The following is a 17,500-nucleotide window of genomic DNA, read 5'->3' as shown; positions in this document are numbered from 1 at the left end:
CTAAAGCAAAGAGCCGTGTCTAAAATGTTTAGTATGGAGAGTGAACATGCCTGTGTGTGTGTGTGTGTGTGTGTGTGTGTGTGTGTGTGTTTCTTTAATTATGTGTGTGCTCTTCAGACGGAGCATCAAACATTACACACTCTCTGGCTGACAGTGTTGAACATGAAAGCCGCTGAGACTCATTAAGCCGTTGATTACAGCTCGGGGAGGAGAGTCCTGAGCAGCTGCTGAGCTAAGACACACACACACACACACACACACACACACACACACACACACACACACACACACACACACACGCTGACTTCATGACGTTTTTTCATGTGTGGTGTATTGTGAATTTGGATGATGCCATCATGATTTTATGGAAGCAGGAGTGATTATTGTTGCGTCTCTCTCTCCTGGTTTGCTAAGAGGAACATGTCAGTCACTTGATAGCCCGGCCATAAAGCCTAACCTGCTTTTTTTGTAAACTGATCCATACATCACAAGGGGATATTGTGCTGTGTGCTAAAAGACATTTGACAGCAAACTAGACCATCAAATCAAATTGACATTTTTAATTAACATGATAATTCAGAAGATGAGCGGGCACATTGTTTTTTTTCGTTGACCAAATCAGCTGATCCTCATTTTAGAACTCACATATAGTAGAGTTACAATGCGGGATGTCCAAGTTTCAGATCATGAGGTAAACGTATGTTGGAGTCATCCCAGGATGAGTCTGCAGAGGGCGCTAAAGGGCTTGTTCCCCAATATGATACCGAGATACCTCTATTAGGCGCTGAAACCTCTTCCATAGACTCTCTACTCCCAGCACTGGAGAGCAGCCCTCCCCTGGCAGCCCTACAGCGTTCGGCCTCCTGGAAGGCTTCCAGAGAGCTGGCCAATCAGAAGAAAGTGGGCATGTTGGGAGGGGGGCCTTAAAGAGACAGCAGCCTTCCACTTAAAAAGACTCAGGTCAGATACTCAGATCCTACTGTCATTACAACATTTACACATTTTGAGCCACTGCTTCGGTTTAAGTTTGTAAGCCCTCAGGTCCCCCCTCCCCTTTTTTGGGGCAATTGCCTGCCTTGCCTGTTGACAAGCAGCGCCTCTGATTATGAGCCCTGAAAGCACCAACAATGGAAGCAGCAGTAAGTTGCATTTGATGGATTGCCCGTAGGCGGTGCACTGTGGGAGGTGTTGGTGGTTTTCGAGCTGCCCAGTTGGAGTGTGGTCACACTGTCTTTACTAATCTGAGCTCCAGCCATCATTCACTCACACCGAAAGCCTGCGTGACTGATGAATGAAGCCTGATGCCACACATCAATCCATCTGTTATTTTTTTCAGTTTGATGAAGTGTGTCCGTAGTGACAACTGAACGTTGGCTTTGACTCATTTACTGGATCAGATTTTTTCTTCTTCAGTGAAAAGATAAAATTGGCTCTGCAGGTTTCCTACTCCCACCAGAGGTCAGAATTCACATTTCAGATCTGCACCATTGCTTTTATATCTGTAGCAGAACTGATGCACTGTATTTCAAAAGGGAGAGGTAATATCTGTAATGTGCTTTTTCAATCTCCTGTTTAGGACAGGAAGCCACACATCGAAAAACAACTTTTAATCCAGTTAATTTTCAGAATAAAACACTACATCAACAAAAAGTCATTACATGTACTTACCCATGCTAGAAGCACAACAATTTTGGAACAATGACCTTAAGGCCTTGACACACCAAGGAAATCTTCGGCCGTCGGTCGTAGCTGGACCATTGGTGAGAGGTCGTCGCCCTAGTTTTTGTGGTGTGTCCTCCTTCGTCCGTCGCTACCTGTCGGCCTTTTTTCAGCCGATTTGACATGTCGAATCGGCGTCGGCGGTCAATGAGAGGAGTCCCTCTGATTGGCTGTTGGGAGGTTTCATTTCTCTCCAGCTCTCCTCACAGGTTCAGTAAAGCCTCTTGAGCATGTCTCTGTAGTCTCCATGCTTTCACCCATTAGTGCGGTTTCTCCTTATTTGTCTCCTCCGCCTCTTCTTTTCTTTTTCCACTAAAAGACCAAGAGCTGACAACGCCAGCGCCATTTTCTACTTTTTATCAGACATTATTCTCCATTAGTAGACGACCTATAATACGAGTGGTGAGCGACAGCGGGGTGAAAATGGTCTTCTCGTATCATAACTACGGACTACCGCCCCCTGCTGGCATGGAGGGATATTTCCTCTCATGCATGAGCAGAACGTAGGTGGTGGTTGGCCATCGGCTGGAGTCTTTGCGGTGTGTTCAAGTGCAACTTTTTGGCCAAGACACTAGTTCTTTGCCTTCTGCTTGGTGTGTCAGGGCCTTTATGTGTGTTTGTTGTTGTCTTTAAACAATACATACACATACATCGTGATTCTGTAATTACCGCAGGAACTCCTTGGTCTAATTTCTACAGCTGTGCGGCGGTGCTAGTCCGGTTGGAGACGGTTGGAGAAGCACACATATCTGATGGAAGTTCGGGGTTACAGCCCTTAACCTACACATTGCAAATGTTTTTGTACCCGTTAGTAAAAGCAACCAAAAAAATCTGTAAGGTTAGGGAAAAAGATTTCAAAGGTTTAGTTAAAGAATTCACCTTCAGAGGTTCAACCGGACGTGTACAAAGGAAGATCAAAACAATGTCATCTACTGCAAAGCATAAGTTGTCCTCAAGGAAGTTGTGATTTCCAATTTCATGGGAAGTGATTCTCTTCTGGTTTAGCCTCCTCTTTGTTTGCTTTATTCCCTCTCTGGCTCTAAACACACACACACACACACACACACACACACACACACACACACACACACACACACACACACACACAAACTGTGTCGACTCCCAGTGTGGCTGGGTGAGATACCATCAGTGTTTTTGATGGTTTGTAATGTGTTTTCTCTTCCTCAGAAATGAACCAGTTTGTGCAGAAGCACTCACCTTGAAAGCTTTTTCTATGGAAGAGCATCAGAGTCCTTTATGGCGGCCTTGGCAGAGCTGCAGACCTCCATTCATGTTGTGTCTTGTTTTAGTTATTTTTACTGCGTTATGTCTGTGTGCCGGCTTTCTCTGACTTATTCAGACAAAATATGAATGCAGGTTCTGTTCGGCTGTTCGATGTGCAGGTCTCATATTCATGTGCTCAATGTGCAGGTTGATTTTTAACACGGGTTTGGTGTCGTTGTAAACTCAACACCTATATCATGAAATCGAGGGGATTCTATTTGGAGAGGAGCAGAAGCCGGAGCAGAAGGAGGCTCCAGGTCCACGTGGTTCAGCTCAGATCCAAACTCAGCAGCTCTCAGCTGTTGCTCCTGACAACGGTTGGGAGGAAGGAGGGGTTTGTAGCTGGCAAGGGTTTTCGGTGGAGTAGACACGTCCAAGCTGCCGAGCCCTCCCTGTGGGACGGGGCCCGAGTGCATAGTCTTGATACTTGGCTTTACTCATGCGAACCCTGCGGGGCCTGCAGAGTCAGGCTGCGTCCACGAGGACTCACAGATTCATGCACACAGGCTCCTTACAGACACGCAATGTGACATGTTTGAATACAAATTCAGACATTGATAGGCTGACTAAATCTCTACGATCGCTGCCCACAGTTTGGTGGAGACAGAATGAAATAAGAGGGATAAATGGAGAGTTTTCTCCAGCTTCACTTTTTTCATTTTTTGCATTTTATTTAAAATCACAAGCAGCAGACATTCTGTTAGTCAAGGAGGTGAAATGTCACAGTGTCAAAAGAATGGCTTCAACTCCTATCTTCGATATGAATATAAAGAAAACAATAGTTTAATTTTTTTTCAGAAAAAAAGAGTGATGTTTTGACAAATCCATGCAGGTTTCCAAATATCAAAGATTCTGTATCAAGACCAATATAAGATGTGACAAAGAAAGCAGCAAATTATTCTATTTGACAAGATTGAAGAGAAGAATTGTTTGTTTTGGGGTTCAGAAAATGGCTCAATCAACTATTAAAGTAGTAATAATTAATTGTCATTCCATTCACTTAAAACACACAAACACATGATGGTTTAATCGTTAAAGGTCACATATTCTGTAAAACACACTTCCCCATGTTCCTCTAACTCTAATATGTGTCTCTAGTCTGTCTACAAACCCCCCAATGATGAGAAAAGTCCATCCTCTCCGTCTTTTTCCTTGCTCCACTTTTCAGAAAATGTGTGCTCAAACAGGCCGTTTGGAGATTTTCCCTTCATGACATCACAAAGGGCAGTAGCCCCTCCCCCAGGTGGGTGACACTCCCACAGCTAGGTGTTTGTTCTGCCCTCTGAGTCTGCCTTCTCACCGTAAACAATAGGACATGGAGCGAGAAAGTACCGAGACACTCAAGCCCTTCCAGAGAGGGGGCGTGGTCAGACACAGCTCATTTACATATTTAAAGGTACAGACACAGAAACAGCCTGTTCTGAGCAGGGCTGAAATAGAGGGGTTTATAGACATGATCAAATACAGGATCAGAGTGGATTTAGAACAAGAAACTTCACACACATGTTTTGAGGAACTCTGTTTTGTGATTATTTTTTTACCTTCTTAATCATGAGCTGAAAAACACCCATCACTCACTATGTTTAATCTGGAGCAGACATAAACCTTATCTTTGATTAAAATCGGACATTGTGAGGATTGTCCATGTTGAGTGATGTTGTCTCTCACACTCACACTGATGTGTGTCAGGTGGACCAGGACCGTTCAAGCTGTGCAGGCATGGTGTGAGTGTTTTTCCACAGCCGAGCACGGCAACCAGAGAGAGGGGCTGTTTACTTTGATGACGTGTTGGAGATGTGACGCCTCTCACTACAGGAGCTCACTGTGACTTGTTCTGCGACTGTTGTTCCTCCTGTTATATTTAAACTAACACACTGAAGACTGCACATATGCAACACGCCCTCATACCTCTACCCCAGTTGTTTTGATCTGACGTCTGAGGTCTGTGGTGTGTTTAGAGAGATCTAGGGGCGTTGGGCTGCCCCCAATTCAAAATGTAAATATTAAAAAAAACTCTCAACATCAACAAAACACGCTTTATATAGTTGTATCAAAAGCGAGTAGTGGACAACCTCTGTTGTCGGGCAGATTTAAGAGTTTAATGCTAAACATAGTGTCTAGCCGGTGTCTGTGTCTTAGATGCAGGCCTTCTAGTGGTACCTACAGTCTCTAAGTGTACTATGGGGGGTAAAGCCTTCAGTTATCGGGCTCCTCTCCTCTGGAACCGCCTTCCAGCCGGGGTCCGGGAGGCAGACACAGTCTGTATTTTTAAGAATAGACTTAAAACTTTCCTTTTTGATAAATCTTATAGTTAGGGCTGGTGCTGGTGTAGACCAGCACCACCCCCCCCCACACACACACACACACACACACACCCCCTCCCCACCGGATTGCTGATGGACGGTCTACCTCCCCCCACCCCCTTGCTCCCTATCCCTCTTCCTGCATCTTATCCCATCTCTCCCCCTATCCCTTTCCAAGCCCGGCACAGTCTAGACCTGTGAAGACTGTTTCATCATGAGCCGGGGATCCGGCCGAAGATTTCTGCCTTTTAATAAGAAAGTTTTTTCTTACCACTGTAACTTTTGCTGCTTTGCTAAAGTGCTCATGATGGATAGACCGGATCTTTGTAACATAACAATGAGTAAGGTCTTTTACCTGCTTTATGTAACATAACAATGAGTAAGGTCTTTTACCTGCTTTATGTAACATAACAATGAGTAAGGTCTTTTACCTGCTTTTTGTAACATAACAATGAGTAAGGTCTTTTACCTGCTTTATATAACATAACAATGAGTAAGGTCTTTTACCTGCTTTATGTAACATAACAATGAGTAAGGTCTTTTACCTGCTTTATGTAACATAACAATGAGTAAGGTCTTTTACCTGCTTTATGTAACATAACAATGAGTAAGGTCTTTTACCTGCTTTATGTAACATAACAATGAGTAAGGTCTTTTACCTGCTTTATGTAACATAACAATGAGTAAGGTCTTTTACCTGCTTTATGTAACATAACAATGAGTAAGGTCTTTTACCTGCTTTTTGTAACATAACAATGAGTAAGGTCTTTTACCTGCTTTATGTAACATAACAATGAGTAAGGTCTTTTACCTGCTTTATGTAACATAACAATGAGTAAGGTCTTTTACCTGCTTTATATAACATAACAATGAGTAAGGTCTTTTACCTGCTTTATATAACATAACAATGAGTAAGGTCTTTTACCTGCTTTATGTAACATAACAATACGTAAGGTCTTTTACCTGCTTTATGTAACATAACAATGAGTAAGGTCTTTTACCTGCTTCATGTAACATAACAATGAGTAAGGTCTTTTACCTGCTTTATGTAACATAACAATGAGTAAGGTCTTTTACCTGCTTTATGTAACATAACAATGAGTAAGGTCTTTTACCTGCTTTATGTAACATAACAATGAGTAAGGTCTTTTACCTGCTTTATGTAACATAACAATGAGTAAGGTCTTTTACCTGCTTTATGTAACATAACAATGAGTAAGGTCTTTTACCTGCTTTATGTAACATAACAATAAGTAAGGTCTTTTACCTGCTTTATGTAACATAACAATGAGTAAGGTCTTTTACCTGCTTTATGTAACATAACAATGAGTAAGGTCTTTTACCTGCTTTATGTAACATAACAATGAGTAAGGTCTTTTTACCTGCTTTATGTAACATAACAATGAGTAAGGTCTTTTACCTGCTTTATGTAACATAACAATGAGTAAGGTCTTTTTACCTGCTTTATGTAACATAACAATGAGTAAGGTCTTTTACCTGCTTTATTACCTGCTTTATGTAAAGTGTCTCGAGATAACACTTGTTATGAGTTGACGCTATACAAATCAAAATTGATTAATTGATTGATTGATAGTTCATGCGGAGGTTTCGTAGAAGACCAGAAGTTCATGCGGAGGCCTCTGAAGAACAGGAAATGTGGGAGCCTAGGTGTGACTTGTACAACAGTAATTTGTAAATGTCACAGCTTGTTTTTAGCATATCAGCATGATGATATTTCCATGACAGCGTGCACTAGCCCACACTCAAAGCGTGTCACCAATGAGAGAGTTTATACTGTGAGTTTGTTGTTGGTCGTTGTGAGGAGTGAAATTGTTTTTCTTCATCATGTATTATGATAAAGTTTAGTGTTTTCTTACCGCTGAATGAGACATGAGATGACGTAGTTTCTACACAATGTAAGACATGAGCTGAGGTCCACTTCTGGAGCGACGTCGCTCGTGCATATAAGTGAGGGGGCGTGGCTTTAGAGGGAGCGCAGGGGGGGTAACCACTCTCCTCTAAAAGTCTCACCCCCTCTCTGTGATTTTCAGATCCCGAGGTGAGCCGAGGTCCAGCCTTGTCCGTCCGTTTACGAGCTCTGAAACTCCTGTCAACATGTCTGCTGCTTCCTCCAACCAGCTGATCCTCCTCCTGTGCTTGGTAAGCTCACTTTAATGCATTTTTAATTTTTTATGTATGTGCAACAAGTGGAGAACAGAAACCTGATTTTTACACGCTCATTCACATTTAGAGTAACCATATGGAGAGTCTGCATCAATAATTCATTGATCACTATGTGGCAGGACTGACGGCTGAAGATGCGGTCTCATTATTTATTCATTGTTTATTCAACATTATTACTGTCTGCTGAATCTGTGAGTCAGAGGAGGTCTTTGTCGCCTCCTCTCCCCCCCCCTCCCTTCATCCCCTCCATGAACAGCTGACAGGAAAGTGACCCTTTGTTTCTGATGTTAAATGTGAGTCATCACCTTTGAGCTGAAGAAGTGTTGTCAGAGAAACAGAGACGAGGTTCAAAGAAGATGGACGACAGCATGTGGCTATGGAAGAGGGGGACTAACCCAAGCACGGCACTACACTAGGGGGCGCTATGACCCCGGTGTATTTTATCACTACGTGATGAAATCTATAAGATCTTGTACTTCATTATTTTCTATTTCTTGGTATTTCTTTGTATTGTTAAATATTGTTTAAGAAGTCATTAAAAAGACAATTTAAAACAGAATTAACACATTAAATGTTTGGGATAACGAGAGAAGATTTCCAAAAGGCATCTATATCGTTTCCACTACCGATGCACACGGCCATGTTGCCCCCTCACCCCTCGGTTTGCCAGACAAACGCCAAACAAAGCGAGCAAGAGAGGTGATTGTACCCGACCTAAAAAGCCTCTGCATGTTTCTAATAAGCTCCACGAGCAGAAACGTGCTCAAACTAGGATCAATATTGGAGATGCTTTTGAAAAATGGAGAGAGGTTAGAACACAGAAAGGTTTACAGACCCATGCAGAGCTGGATAAACACTGAAGCTTCAGAGTCCACCACATGGTGACCTGTGTGAGCATGGACTCTAGAGAGGAGGGGAGAGGGGGGGAGACAGCTCTCTATGATGTTTAGAATTTAGACTGCAGTACCCATTTTAAACACTAGGGGTCAGAGTTACAGACTGCTCCTTTAAATCAGCTTTGTTGGTTTTATTTTACTGTATGACTCACACATGCACCTCCACACTCACGTCTTGTGATGCAGCTCATTCAGGGTGAACACAGTTTGACCTCATTAGTCATAGTTCAGTGTTTCAGGGCAGGCTGGTGTGATAGAATTAGTCACAGGAGGCTAAACAGCAGAGAAACACACACTGATGTTTACTGGCAGCATTTCATGTTAAAGAACGAATCAGAGGGTTTAGATAAAGCTGTGAAAAGTGAGGATGAGGAGGTCAGAAAGGTGAAGGTTTGATTTTAGACCTCAACAACACACAACTATTTCACTTCAGTGCTCAACATTTCATTTATCAGACTCTTTTTGTCCAAAGCGACGTGCATCAAGGAGTGAGTACAACACAAGCGAGGATCTAGAGGGGAGGAAACAACATCCATCAGCGATAACAAGTCTTAAAGTCTGGGACACAGGTGCTGACAGGTGGAGCACAGAGGCAGAGCACAGTTCCAAACAGCATCAAAACCATCCTAATATCGTCATCATCAATCTCAAAATTGGGCAGCAGTAGCTCAGTCTGCAGGGACATGGGGGTTTGGAACCAGGGGGTTGCCTGTTCAGGTCCCGAAGTGTGGAAGTGGGTCTGGTTGCAGATGAATGAGCCTTTTTTGGTTCAGCCAGGTAAAAAAGGCTTTTACAGTAATTGAGACGTGATGAGATAAAAGCATGTCAAATCATCTCTATGTCTTTAAAATTTTAAACAGATTTGAGATATTTCTGAATTTCCTCTAAACCCGATTATTTATGTGTCTAAAAACTCATTAAAGATGAAAGTCCACATTCACATAACAGCAGTCCAGAGAATGAAATGTTCCATCCATCTGTCTTCACTGCCAGTGTAGTCGATTCAATCCTGCAGACTCGTGTTGTATGTCCACACTCGTTTTCCCCCAAAACCCCCCTGAGTCCATCACTCGGCTAAACGCTCACAGCACGACTCCCCCCGAGTGAGTGCTGCTGACGTCAGAGGATGAACCGGTCCTCTGCTGCACCTCGTAAAGCTGTGACGCCAAACGTCTTCTCACCAGACCCCCAGCCTGCGTCCCGGCGTCAGCCCCGCTTTGTGAGGCTGTCAGAGGGCGGGGGGGGGGGGGGAATGACTCCTCTGGACTTGACCCTCTGTGTGTGGAGTCATAGCTCTGGGACTCTTGCTGTCAGTGTGATCTCAAACACTCCTCTCTGTGCGTCCGTTTTTCTAAACAGATGGGGGGTTACCGCCTGGCACGGTCGGCCCTGAGAAGTTAATTGTGAAAGCCTTTCCTGACTTTGTTTTCCGGAGAGTAATGCCCCCCCCCCCCCCTGCTAGCAGCCAGCAGCTCTGATGAGACGGTGTGTTTAATTGGTCGAGTGTTTAAACAGATCCTCTCCCACACTGTGGTGAGAAAACCACCACACGCTGGAGCTAATGAAGCGGCCTTTTTCCATTGTACCTTTGGGTCCTTCCTCTGTGCTCACACGTTCTCTCTCTGCTGTGTGTGTGTGTGTGTGTGTGTGTGCATATGTGTGTGTTTGTGTGTTGTTTTCCAGGTTTTCAGCCAACAAGTCGCCTCAAACTGTGTGATCAAGCGGGAGAAGGAGAAATGCATGGAAATGATGGCCTCCGACGATCCAGGGAACAATCCAGAGTTTGGTAGGTTTTGTGTTATTTGTTGATGTCGTAAACCGTTTGAACGGCGGCTAACAGATTAACAACGAGAACATCCTCCAGGCCTCCGTATTAATGAGCAGGAGACAGTTCTACAGACCACATCGTTAAAGTCTCTATGGAATGAAAAATAAATTTTCCCACCACAAATGTCTCATGACTTGTCCTGCACTCATTTTTTTTGAACTTCTCTTTATTGGGGTTTTTTCTTTTTGAAATACAAATTTAAAAAAATCTGAGACATGTTTATTCATACCTCAAACCAAACCAAAAAAACAAATGATAATAAATAAATAAAAACATAAGCTATAAAAAAATAAGTAAAAACAAATAAAATACCCAAATAATAATAAGATTTAAAAAAAAAAAAGATTTAAATAGTAATAATAATACATCTTGGAGGATGTCAAGTACTCTGGATTTTACTAAATTGTTATTTTTTCATGGGGTTGTTTTTGTTATAGTAGTCTATAAATGGCTGCCATATTGAGTAAAACATATTTTCTTCCAATCACTAATGGTGTTCCACAAGGTTCAGTCTTAGGCCCAGCCCTTTTTACAATTTTTATTAATAAAATTATTCCATTATTATCTAGCGACCATTCACATGCTCACTTATATGCAGATGATACAATATTGTACTGTATTGCTAATTCTGCTCAGCTTGCCATGAACCTGCAACATTCCTTTAATGTTCTCCAAGTTGCACTTAACGACATTAAATTGGTTTTAAATGCTCAGAAAACTAAATGTATGTTGTTTTCTAGGGCTAAATGTGAAACTGATAATAACCTTCATATTACCACCCTGCTAGGATCCATTATCAAGAGAGTTAAAGCCTATAAATATCTCGGTATATGGATAGATGACGGACTAACATTCAAACTTCACATTGATAATCTTACTGTCAAACTACGTCAAAAGGTTGGTTACCTATATAGAAATAAATCAAATTTCCCTGTGTTCTGTCGGAAAATGATAATTGAAGCAGTTTTTCTTTCAGTTTTGGATTGTGGTGATGTGGTCTGTAGGCATGCCTCTTCCACTACGCTGAAGCCCTTAGATGCTGTTTACCATTCTGCGATTAGATTCATTACCGGTGATAGCCACATGACTCACCACTTCATTCTTCATAATAAAGTTGGTTGGCCCTCCCTCACTGAGAGACGCAATAACCACTGGCATCTTTTTATCTATAAAGCACTTACTGGAAAGCTTCCATCATATATCACCTCCTTGTTACATCTGAACCCTGCTCCATTTTTAACCCGCTCGAGTGAGAGGCTGCTTCTCCAGGTTCCTCATGCCAGGACTGACCTGGGGAAAACTGCTTTTAGTGTTAGTGCTGCAAACTCCTGGAATATTTTACAACAAGACCTGAACTTGAGCTCTTTTATCCCTTATGGAAACTTTAGAAATATTATTTTTAACCGCCCAATACCTGACTGTAACTGTTTTATTTGATTTTAATTACTCACTTATCACCGTAGTAATTTCAAGCTTTTAAATTATTTCAGTGTTTATATTTTATTGTTCTTATTTCTCTTTTATTGATTTTATTTTCTGTAGTAGCTTTATCTCATTTCTCGTTGTTTATCATTTATGTAAGTTTTCTCGGCATCATTATAAATGAGGGTCGCCCTCAATGATCTCTCCGAGAACTTAAATAAAGATTGATGATGATGATATTTATCTTTCCTCTCAGGGTAAATTTTATTTTTTCTAACTGCTAATGCGTCATTACATCATTCATTAAATAAACTGGAGGATTTTTTTGTTTCCAGTTCGTCCTGCACTCATTTTTGACCAATCAAATTTTTTTTATGTTGCATGTACATCCAATTAAATTCTTCCCACCATTATGTCTTGCTGTCAGTAGTAAATGCATCATGACTCCGCAGTTAGATACTCTTTAAGTTCTGTTTCGTGGGAGACTTTACCGCTCATTTCGGCCCCCGAGTCCACCAAGGCTGTTTTTTTGGCTCCGCCCACTTTCAATACAAATCCAGTCCAGTTCAGTGTTTTTAGTGCTCAGTATGCTAAGCTAAAACAGCTTGACTTTGGAAAAGCGTCTCCCTCACTGACCAATCAAAATCAAGAAGAGGCGGAGCTTTTCTGACTCATCATGTCAAGGGGAGAATTTCTGCCAGGACCTGACTTCTGTACATAACTTTCATGTTTTCTTTGTGAAAGTTCTTTGAATAAAAACAAATACAAAGCACACAGATCTAAAACAGACCATAGTGTCCTCACCGTGGGAAGTGGAGGTTAACTCTTGTAACCATAGCAACAATGAACGCTGGTGTGAACCACGCTGCCAGCGCAAAAACTACCTTAGTGGACAGAGGAACTTCCTTCACACATCAAAATAGATAAATTTGTCTAAACAATATAACCATCATTACCCACGTACCCCTGTGCATCCTTTACGTTGGGAAGCCGTCCAACTGACATTCAGTTCCCATCTGACCTCCGCACAGCTGTTCTGTTGTAGTTGTCTAGAGCAGTGGTTCCAAAAGTGGGGGTCGGGACCCCCTGGGGGGTCGCGAGACACTGGGAGGGGGGGCGCGAATTGCCTTCCAAAAACAAATGCAAACTGGAAATGACTTGAAATTACATATTTGACCCATTATTGTGAAATTACATACAAACATGTTGTTCAATTAGTTTAAGGCTGCTGTATTTTTTATTGTTGTTCTAATGTCAGTGTTTAGATAGGCCCATTAGTGCGTGCTGCTGTGTGCACCGTTATGCTTTAACCACTTCCAGGGACAGAGGGGGTCCCCGGTCTCTCGCATCATTATTTTGGGGGTCGCGGGATGAAAAGTTTGGGAACCCCTGGTCTCGAGGACCACAATGGAAATAGGCCCTCAGGCTTTTTTGTGTATTTTAATCCTCCACAATTTCTTTTTTTTTATATGGAGTCTGATATGATCAGCCTGTCATGCATGTGTTTAAATTTTGTCAAATAAATCTATGTCTTTCCCTGTGCCAGGGTGAGCTAACATCATATATATGTTTATAGTTCCTAAACAACTCGTGCTATCTTTCCTCAAAAATCTCAAACATTTGCCTAAGTATTCTCCTTCCTTGTGTTTTTGCTGGTCTGGTTCCAACTGTTGGATACACTGCTCCACACTGCCTCCACTATTTCTGGTGATAAAAACACTTTAAATAGAAAAAAATGGGGAGGGAAAGCAATCAATTCAAAATACTTCAATCTTCATAACCAAATCTAGCTCTTCAGGTCCGGAGAATATCATGGAATAAGGAAGAGGTTTTTTGTTGTTGTGAAATAACCAAAAACAACTCAGCGTCTCTGCTTATCTGCTTAAGAGAGGAACTCTGCGGCTGAGATTAAATGCTGCTTAATTAGAAGTACCCTGATATGACCAACAGTATACTTACAGAACACTTGAGCACATCACATGCTCAGTTTGAGCCAGAACATTTGCAGAAAAAAGAGCTCATATCCATATGCAGATCAGGTTTTAGGGATATGTGAGCTTTTAAAAAAAAACATCCCAGTGTGTGTGACTGCAGCACAAACAGCTACAGCAGAGCCGAGCAGAGAAACTCAGAAGAACAAATGATGCGTTAACGTTTCTGCGTCTCCAGAGAGAGTGAGTGGCGGAGGCTTTAATTGGCAACATCTCATTAAAATCATCCTTAAAATGAAAGTTGATGGGTGGGACAGTGATTGACAGGCGGCCATCTCTCTGATTATTTGATGGATGAAAGAAAGATCTTCTTAGCCCTGTTCAGCAGTCTCTCTTTGTTTGGACTGGCCACAAGGCGTCTAGTGAGTCCCTCTGTCATGCCAGATACCAATCCATTATCCTACCCGGGGGCCAGGTCGTTGCCCCAGACTTCCCTCTCCCCTGCAACGTTTTCCAGCCCCTCCTGGGAGATCCCAAAGCTTTTCCCAGGCCAGAGCGGAGGTGCCACTTATGCAAATCTTTAAAGGGTAGAAGTAAAACAGAAACTACAAAATAAAAGCTTAAAGCTACAGCACACAGAGGGCCTGATTTCTGCTCTCTCTGGTGTTAGATAAATCACATGATGAATCTAGGGGGAAAGCCTCTCTGCTCTGACCTCTTTTGGTTGAAAACGGGACTTAAAGTGGGACAAATCTCACAGTCACTAATAATCGTTACTCTGGTGAGAAACTGAGAGTTTTCCAACTCGTTCTCGTTCTTAAAGACGCAAAATGATGTTGCAAATGACACTCAAACAACACATATGACCACTGCAGAATACCAGTGACCAGAGTTTTTTTCTTATTTATCTCTAATTTCTGAAGGAAAAAAGTACTAAATAAAGAAATACATTTATTGGCAATTAAGTCTATTTCAAGTCAGACATTAAGTATTTATTTACAACTGAAAGCATGACCACTAACCTGTTGAAAACAGCCAGAAGAGTTTAGCTGCACTGAAGTCCCGCCTCTTATTGGGCAAATAGCCAATCATAGATTTGAATTGTGGGGTGGCACCTGGGGTGACCAGTCAGATTTTCCCATGGACACGCCCCCTGCCTTCAACAGCAACAAACCGAGAAGCGGTCCTGACATAAAGTCGTAGAAGACAATGACCGAACGTGTTTTCTCCTAAACGACACCAAGAGAAGATATTTGTTTATAATGGCAGCTGGCAAAGGAGGAGATGTTTAACTTTGTATTTTACAAACTTGCATTTTTTGAAAAGTAGTGTCCCAATGAGTTGCATCATGACAGCGTTTTCCCCTAATAACAAACATGTTGTGTGTCCTCAGGGTGTCCGTGGATGTGGGACAACCTGACGTGTTGGCAGCCTGCCGTGTTCGGAGAGGTGGTGGAAGTGAACTGTCCTGAACTCTTCTCTCAGTTCATAAGTGAAGAAGACTTCGGTACAGTGTTTTAAAGGCTCCCTACATTCACCTGTTAAAATGAGTCATTGTTCGGCAGCTTTATTGAATTGCAGGTCAAGTAAACTGAGCTGGAGTTAAACATTCACATGTGTTTTGATGTGCTCCTGCACTAAATTTGACTTCAGGGTGAGGACATTTGATCAAAGTTTGACTTCTTTCTGCTCCTCATTTTGGCCTTTTTGTGAATGTAAACTTGATTTTGGTGTTATGTTTGGATAACATTATGATGTCTAACTAAATAATGTCGAAAAGAGTCCTAGCAAGCGGTTTGTGCACTTTGGGCACTGCCATCTCTCAACATTCAGAAAGGACATTTTACTTAAAGTCTTTATATGTGATGTTTCACACTTAAATATATAAATCAAGTATCTCCTCTGAAAATAACTCTGTGAGTCATGACTGTCTACAATGGGTGTAACACCCGAGTCCCACTGTCTGTGATGTTTTCAGAGTTTTCAGAGTCCTATCTTCACTTTGTTTACATCGCCCGGACGGCCGGCTGACTCCTCCCCTCGTGTATAAAAGTTGTTTAATTGAGGGACTAGAGAAAAGAAGAATAACATACTGTACTCACTGCTTAACTGTGTTTCTAGATCACGCTCATTTCAGGTAAATTTACATGCAGTGTGAAGATACGAGCATAATAAAGATCGCTAGCATTAGCATGCTAACACAACAATGCAGCGCAAGTTGGTTTGGTTTCATGCTGGTGCTCAAGGGCGACATCTGCTGGATCAAAAAATCACATATAAAGCCTTTAAACATGTCAAACATAAATTTATTAGATGATACGATCAATGCGTCTGGTCTGTCAGCTCCCGTCATTAAAATGGGCTTCCAGTCGTACTGGTCTACTTCTATGTGAATAAATGTCGGCTACTTCCTGGTTGAGGGATGTCGACCCCAAATGGAAGTGACTGTGAGTCCTGAAACTTATGTCAGCCATGAATGTCTTGAAATGACATGTCTATATCTTAGCGAGTAAATTTAGGTAGGCAGATTTCTTTGACTAATTGCAATAAATGTTTGTGTTTAATATCTTGAAATAAGATGTATATCTGGACGTGTCAGGTGAAGTGGCTTATGATAAGTGTCAGTCGATATTTACGACTAGAAGGGGGCAAACACACTTACATAGATGTGAGTTTTTGCAGTGTATTTTTGCTCAGATTAGAATAAATTCAACAAAAAGTCCAGACATACTAACATTCAAGGTGCTAAAAGTGTGCACGTTCTCTCCAGCTCTTTCTTAAATGATTTTTGAAGGTCCAGATTTGTTGACATCTGTCCCGTGTCCTGTCTCCACAGAGCTGGGGACGGTGAGTCGTAACTGCACTGAGTTCGGCTGGTCGGAGACGTTCCCTTATTACATCGACGCATGCCTGTATGAGGAAGGGAACAGCAGCCACACGGTCAGTATGTCGCTGTGTCTGCAGCTCTGTGATCGCACAATCACAGTCTCAAAGACACGTATGATGATTTTGACTTTTCCCATTTCAGGACATGTACTTTGTGTCGGTGAAGGCTCTGTACACTGTGGGCTACAGCACCTCTCTGGTCTCCCTCACCATGGCCATGGTCATCCTGTGCAGGTTCAGGTGAGGCCTTTGAAGCTCATAAACGGCTGTTTTAAGAAGCCGATACAGCCCATGATGTTTGTGGTCGAGTCTTTTAAGCTCCGTTTCCACCAAGCGGTCCGGTTTGGTTCAGTTCTGCCAATGAAAGGCGTCTGATCCAACCTTCACAACAGGGTCCTAAGTCTCTGACTAGACTCTTCTCCTCTGTCGCCCCCCGGTGGTGGAATGAACTTCCAAACTCCATGTGATCTGCAGAGTCCCTCTGCACCTTTAAGAAAAAGCTAAAGACCCAGCTCTTTCATGAATACCTACTAACTTAATGATGATGGTCTCCATATTATTGATGATGATGATGGTAATGACGATGGTTTTTGTTTGATAACGACGACTTATAAGATGGTTTCTATACTGATTAGAGCTCTCAAGAACTGCCCTCAATGTTGTGCTTTGCCTCTGGTCACTTCCTGTCAGCACCTGTGTGTCCAATCAGACTCAAAGCTGATCGTTTGCTCTTACTGACATTGTTCCCTTTTTTCTAGATCCTTGCTTGTGTTGTTCTTACTCTCTGATGTACGTCGCTTTGGATAAAAAAAATGTAGTCCAGTTTGGTACAGTAAACCCTGATCTGGCTTACATTTCCACAGCCAACCATACCCTTATTTGGTAAGCGGAGTGTAAGCCAGATGGAGATAGATGGGTCAGCTATAATAGTGTGACATCATAGCAGCCCAACACAGTGTAGCCAGCTATTTTAGTTTACGTTAGTTAAACGTTCAAAAAGAACAGGGACATAGTAAAATTAAAGGAACCCTATAAGGTCAGATTGGT

General features: G+C 42.2%; 1 protein-coding gene across 2 annotated transcripts in view; it reads left to right on the top strand.

The window, feature by feature from the left end:
- Nucleotides 1-17,500, top strand: part of adcyap1r1b (adenylate cyclase activating polypeptide 1b (pituitary) receptor type I) — a 36,709-nt gene that overhangs the window by 8,383 nt on the left and 10,826 nt on the right. For both annotated transcript variants that reach the window (XM_061034654.1, XM_061034655.1), the window contains exons 2-6: nucleotides 7,358-7,466; nucleotides 10,070-10,172; nucleotides 14,961-15,074; nucleotides 16,404-16,507; nucleotides 16,596-16,693. In XM_061034654.1, coding sequence (XP_060890637.1) covers nucleotides 7,422-7,466; nucleotides 10,070-10,172; nucleotides 14,961-15,074; nucleotides 16,404-16,507; nucleotides 16,596-16,693 — 464 coding nt within the window. In that variant the 5' untranslated portion in view covers nucleotides 7,358-7,421. The remainder of the gene's footprint in view (nucleotides 1-7,357; nucleotides 7,467-10,069; nucleotides 10,173-14,960; nucleotides 15,075-16,403; nucleotides 16,508-16,595; nucleotides 16,694-17,500) is intronic.

Source organism: Labrus mixtus, chromosome 3, assembly GCF_963584025.1.
Source record: "Labrus mixtus chromosome 3, fLabMix1.1, whole genome shotgun sequence".
Taxonomy (NCBI): Eukaryota; Metazoa; Chordata; class Actinopteri; order Labriformes; family Labridae; genus Labrus; species Labrus mixtus.
The sequence above is the reverse complement of the archived record's forward strand: the minus strand, read 5'-3'. Positions and strand labels throughout refer to the sequence as shown.